The sequence below is a fragment of the Eschscholzia californica genome, unplaced genomic scaffold (assembly GCF_041429995.1).
Source record: "Eschscholzia californica isolate CP2 unplaced genomic scaffold, dmEscCali1.0.p SCAF_5, whole genome shotgun sequence".
NCBI lineage: Eukaryota > Viridiplantae > Streptophyta > Magnoliopsida > Ranunculales > Papaveraceae > Eschscholzia > Eschscholzia californica.
Window position 1 is genome coordinate 6,400,644 of NW_028238472.1, and position 6,000 is coordinate 6,406,643.

Below are 6,000 nucleotides of genomic sequence, written 5' to 3' on the forward strand. Positions count from 1 at the left end.
TTTAGATTTATTATTAATTTTTATCTAAGTCGTTCTATTTGGACACTATTCATTAAATGACCCTTATAACGCCCTCCTTAAACTAATTTGGTAAATGAAGAGCAAATACATAAATTGACCTTTCTAACGCACTGCCTTTACTAAATAGTGCTCTTCCTATACTAAAAACCAATAACAATTTTGAGTTTTGGGGAAAGCTAAATAGTTTCCGGGGTGTGAAGACTTGGTCAAAAATTGGTCAATTTTGGTTGACAATTTTATTTCGTAAGTTGTTAGAGGGAAAAATAAAAAACCCCCCACCTCACCTCTCTCTCTCCTACATCTCATCACCTCTCTCTGCCACCTCATCGTCTTCTCCGGCAAAGGTCGTCGGCCGGAAAATTTTCCGGCAGGTGACCTTCAACCATTTAATATTTTTTTTTATCTCTCTATCTAAAAAAAATAATTAAAAAAAATAAATATATATATATATCTCCTCTCTCTCTAGATCTAGTGAACCAGATCAGAGAGAGAGAGATAGAGGTGAGGTGGAGAGAGAGAGAGGTGAGGTGGGGAGAGAGAGAGAGAGGTGAGGTGGGGAGAAAGAGAGAGGTGAGGTGGAGGTTTTTTTTATTTCTCTGAAAAATTTATTTCTCCGGAAAATTTTATGAAAATAAAATTCAAATTTATGAAATAATTCTCATTTTTATAAAATAATTTTATTAATCATTTGTTCCAAAATCTCAACATTTATATGTATCTGAATTATATAATTTTAGAACAAAATTGTATAGGAATTGACCCCTCCTCAGAAGTAAAATTTTGAGGGATCGAATTGTTAGAACATCTCCGATACCAATTAGAGTGTCATCTTTTAAGATGCAAATCTCAAGTTGGACCGGTCCTTTCATAAATAAAAAAAAATAGTTGGACCTGTCGACGTGCCACCAAATCTCAAGGGTTATTCCCCAAATAACCTCTAATTTTATGACCGTTTTCCTGCCTAGCTCCCTATTTTATCAAAAATACTCAGATGACCCTCTTTTTTAGTTACCGTTATAACACCGTTAACTAGTCATCGCCTTCTCTCCTCCATCTCATCACCTCTCTCTGTCACCTCATCGTCTTCACCGGAAAAGATCGTCGGCCAATTTCCCGATGGGCGACCTTCAAACATAATTTTTTCCCTCTCTTCCTGTCTCTCTCTAACACTCCTGCGAAGGTTCCCTTCGCCGGAATCGGGTCTGTTCGTGATTCACAAACAGATATGTGGTATGTTCGTGTCCTTCTGGTCTGTTCTCGAAAGATCTAGCTCCGGCAAAGGGAAACTCCTTCGCCGAAGTATTTAGAGAGAGAGAGACAAAGGAGAAAAAATAATTTTTCTTTTTTAGAGAGAGAGGAGAGCGAACTTTTTTTTTAAAAATTTGATGTTTGAAAGTCGCCGGTCGAAAAATTGGCTGGCTGGTGACTTTCGCCGCTGAAGACGATGAGGTGGCAGAGAGAGGTGATGAGATGGAGGAAAGAGTTGGTAACTGGTTAACAATGTTATAACGGTAATTCAAAAAGGGGTCATCTGGGTATTTTTGATAAAGTAAGAGGGTAGGTAGGAAATCGGTCATAAAGTTGTGGGCTATTTGAGAAATAACCCTAAGATTAAGTGAGACTTTTTTGAGTTTTACCCCGTTAGTTTGAGATGTCGGTAGCCTGGATTTGGGGGAGTTAAAAGGAAGGTTGTCTAAATGATAGGGTTATCTAGGGTATCTTTTGTAAATTAGTATTGCATAGTAGGGGTGGGAATCGATCCGGACGGGCGGGAAACAGACACTAACTCAACCGGTCCGGGCGGAATGACGACAAATCCTAAGTGTCCACTTGGACATCTGGACACAACGGGCGGACATTTCAGATTTTTCTTCAACAAAGTGCCCGTCCGTGATCGTTTTGATAGTCAGGAAAACCGGGTAGCGGTCGGTAGGGCACCGGTACTAATGAACAAAAAAAAATTATTCGAAATTAAAACTGTTTAGTAGCTGAATACAACTTTCTAAACTCCCACGGTTATTTCCCTAATGGCCCCCTACTTTGTGACCAACTTCCTGCCTAGCCCCCTACTTTACAAGAAATGCCCATATGGCCCCCACCCGTTATAACACCGTTACTCTCTCTCTTCCATTTCTTTTCTCTCTCCTCCAACATGTTTTCTCTCTCTGCCACCTCGTTAAAACCTGCCAACTCATCATCTTCTCCGGGAAGGTCGCCAGCCGACCAATTTCCGGCCGGCGACCTTTAAACCTAAAAAAAAAAAAAAAAAAAAAATTTCATCTCTCCTCTCTCTCTAAAAAAAATAATTTTTTCCACCTCCCTCTCTCTCTCTCTCTCTAAACTCCGGCGAAGGGGGTTACCCTTCGCCGGAGGACCTTTAAGGTCTGCCGGAACAGACCATGAAGGTCATCCAATGAGGGCATGAGAATAGGGGGTGACTCAGAATCCTAGTACCTTCTTTTCCAATTCATCTCCTCCTTTTTGGTTTTATTCTCTCTCTTATTACCTTTCCTCTCTACCCATATTCAAGTGTCATCTCTTTCTATATAATAAAAATATTAACTAATAACTACTCTTGTCTACTAACTTTGTTTCTTGTTATTAAGAATAAAAACAGAGATTATTAATTAAATTGAAAAATCAAATTCGACTATGAAGATTTAGTTGATAATTGTGTTTTAAAAAATGCAAAGAGAAAAAAATTTCAAAATAAAGATACTAATTGAAATCATATAGTAGTTCAAAATAGCCATCGAGATTCAATTCGTCGATGATTTTTTTTTTTTTTTTTATGGTTAAATCATTTAAATTTTATGTTTATTGTTCTATTTAAAAAATTTGAATATGTAATTGGTCCGTTAGTATGTATTATTATTCTATTTAAAAAATTTGGATATGTATGTAATAAGTCCCGTTACTATTTTTGGCACCGGACTCTCAATTTTCCAGCCACTCCACTGCTTATTACTGGTGGGACCGACTCTTTACTGACAGAACCCACTCTTCATCATCTATTCTTTGGTGGAGCCTATTCCTGCTTCATCCGAATCTCTCATTCCACATTTGCACCTGTTTCCGATTCTCATTGTTTACTTCCGCACCCTGACATTCTCCGCCGATCAACTATCCAAAAGATGATATCTTGCCTCCTTCTCGACCAGTTTGTACAAGAAATCCATCTTCTTTATGCAACTTACTGTACTTTTGCGTGTAATGATACACTGACTCCGCGAACTCAACATCCAATCCATTGATTGATTACGTTGGTTTCTACGATTTAGTCCTTCTGGGTTTCATAATTGTGTCATTATCATGAAAGAACCAAAGTCATATACACCCCTAAACACATTTCAAAATATCTTATTATACGGTGCCAAAATAAGAGTCTTGAGTACCTAAAGACAAGCTAGTTGGGACCTCCATGTTATCCCAATCTAGTCTGTCAATTGTAATAATCTTACACATTCTCTTTGTAAATTTATTCTGATTAACAACACTAGTCTTGATTTTCAATTATATGCTTTGGCTATTGGATCATTTGATACTGATAAAATTTGTCCGCTTGAAATCCATTTCTCCCAAGTACAATATTAATATCGTGTTTACACAGTAACTGAACAGATGTTAGACCACAAAGAATAAGACACTCAAAATCTAAACTTGCAAAGATATTCCAATAACAAGGAGTGGCAAACTTGAATATAATGAGAACAAAGAAAATGTGTAATACAAAGCAAACATAAGTGAAATTAAATATTGGTTTTGACATTGAAACCTAAAAACGAAACGAACAAGAAAACTTTCAATTTCCATCTTGAATAAATCGTGAAAACTTATACTGGTGGATAGGTGCCTTGAGGAGGGACTTTTGGTTGGCCCATGGGAATACCTACAGCATGATTAGGTCCTACAGCTTGATTTGTGTGGTTCATGTTTGATGAAAAAGAAGATCTTGAGATAAGATAATAACAGCCAATCGAGAGGGCTATTGTAACGATGGACAAAACTGCACCTCCTGCGAAGAGCCCGCCCTTTGTGATTGAGCAGTAAACGTTTCTACCGTCTGTTTCTCCGTTGTGTTGATTATTCGTCACAGATGCTGAAAGTAATAATCCAGATGCTGCAATAAACGTCAACCTGTATTGACAGAGACACAAGTGAAGTTGTCAATATTATATTTATGCAGATCTAATATCGATCTATTTAAATATCGTAATACGAGTTTAGATACTCATCTCCTCTCTCAAACCATGTTTTGTTTGGTAAATTTAAAAAAGAGACAAATGAATATAAACTTAGTGACCAACTAAGTTATATACTTATATATCTCTCAAATGTTGAATACCATATATAAGAAACATAATAGGTGCATTTTAAAATATAAAATAACTGTAGAAATGGGAAGATTTTCAGTACCGACTTTGACGAAATCACGATTTAATCATCTGTGTATGGACAGGGAAAAACGGCCGGCCAGTAATACTGAGAAAAAGATGAGTGGTGTTTCAGTAGGGTTTTAGACATATTACCATGAAAAGCCAGCTAGAAGCCTTGGCACAAGCACATTAGTATTTGAAACTTTCCCATTTCTTCCACAACAACCACATCCAGAAAAGATAGTAATAGTTATTTGAGCTATGAAAAGCGCCACAAATGCTGTCGCCCCAAGACCTGTTGCTGCGCTAGTTGGGTAAACACATCGGTACAAATCATCAATCAGAAGATCAGAAGCCTGCATCAATGTTAATTAGGTATCAGTATGAGAGACAGACAGACAGACAAACAGACAGTCAGACATAATAGACAAAACAGACCTTAATCCTAGTAGCTTCGGCAGCAAAACCAAAAACAGCTGCTAAAATACCCAAGAAACCAACTGTGATACAAACAATCAAAACCCTAGTTTCCATCTTAATAATATTCTTGGAAATTAATTTAGTACTCAAGCTGTTTGTGTGAGTTTTGAGTTGAGAAGAAAGCTTAATGAGTATAAGAGTTCAATTAGCAAGCTTTCTATTTATAGTGGTTCTGGGTCTTGACTTGAGGACGAGAAACTACAAGGAGAATACCAATAACTTCTTGTAGTTTACTTCAACATTATTTTGCGGCTAAGACTTCATTATTTCAAATTTTTCCCATTCTTTTTACACCAACTTGCACTTGGAGTACTAGCATCAATATTCAATGAATGATTGCATAACATCATTTTCTAGTTATAACTATCAATTTTATCCAATGAGTGGAAGACTTAGAGCATCTCCAATGCAAAACTCAAAAAATCTCTATTCGTCTTATTTGTCGAGTTCGATTCTCACTCATAGGTGGCGAAAATAGAGATCCTCAATTCTTGTATGTCTCCAATGCAAAATTCTAAACTTGTTTTTTACTTGCGTTGGACAATTTAGATATTGATGAGTTGGACAATTAGGGATATCTCAAGAGTATACTCTATTTCTAGAGTGTCCTCTTGAGATACCTCTATTCCACCCTAGACACATCATCTTTGAGATCCTAGTTAAGTTTTGCATTGGAGATGATTTTTTAAGAAAAACTCAGAAAATCATATGTGGCACTTCAAGTTTCTAAGATTGAGTTTTGCATTGGAGATGCTCTTAGAGCATCTCCAATGCAAAACTCAAAAAAATCTCTATTCATCTTATGTGTCAAGTTCTAATTGAGATTCTTACACCTAAGTGGCGTTAATAGAGATCCTCAATTTTTTTTTGTCTCCAATGCAAAACTCTAAACTTATCTTATTTACTTATGTGGCATAGTTATTTTTGTAAATAAATAATTAGTTATTTTAGAAAATATAGAATACTCGATTACTATTGGTTGAAAATCAAATATTGATGAGTTGGACAATTAGAGATATCTCAAGAAGACGCTCTATTTCTAGAGTGTCCTCTTGAGATATCTCTATTCCACTCTCGACACGTCATCTCAGAGATCCAAATAGAGTGTTGCATTGGAGATGAT

The 6,000-nt window shown here is 36.5% G+C and overlaps 1 protein-coding gene across 1 annotated transcript; it reads right to left on the reverse strand.

Annotated features, from left to right (window-relative positions):
- Positions 1 to 3,692: 3,692 nt before the first annotated feature.
- On the reverse strand, positions 3,693 to 5,190 carry LOC147536613 (protein MODIFYING WALL LIGNIN-1-like). The gene is made up of 3 exons (XM_086641265.1): positions 4,836 to 5,190; positions 4,551 to 4,753; positions 3,693 to 4,158 (listed from the first exon to the last, which is right to left on the reverse strand). The coding sequence occupies exons 1-3, from the start codon at positions 4,929 to 4,931 to the stop codon at positions 3,855 to 3,857; spliced, it is 603 nt and encodes a 200-aa protein (XP_086497391.1). The 5' UTR covers positions 4,932 to 5,190; the 3' UTR covers positions 3,693 to 3,854.
- Between the last annotated feature and the right edge of the window lie 810 nt (positions 5,191 to 6,000).

Coding starts and splice junctions, on each gene's coding strand:
- LOC147536613 (XM_086641265.1), bottom strand. CDS start 4,931: ATGGAAACTAGGGTTTTGATTGTTTGTATCACAGTTGGTTTCTTGGGT. Junction 4,754..4,835: donor CCGAAGCTACTAGGATTAAG/GTCTGTTTTGTC, acceptor ACATTGATGCAG/GCTTCTGATCTTCTGATTGA. Junction 4,159..4,550: donor CTTCTAGCTGGCTTTTCATG/GTAATATGTCTA, acceptor CTGTCAATACAG/GTTGACGTTTATTGCAGCAT.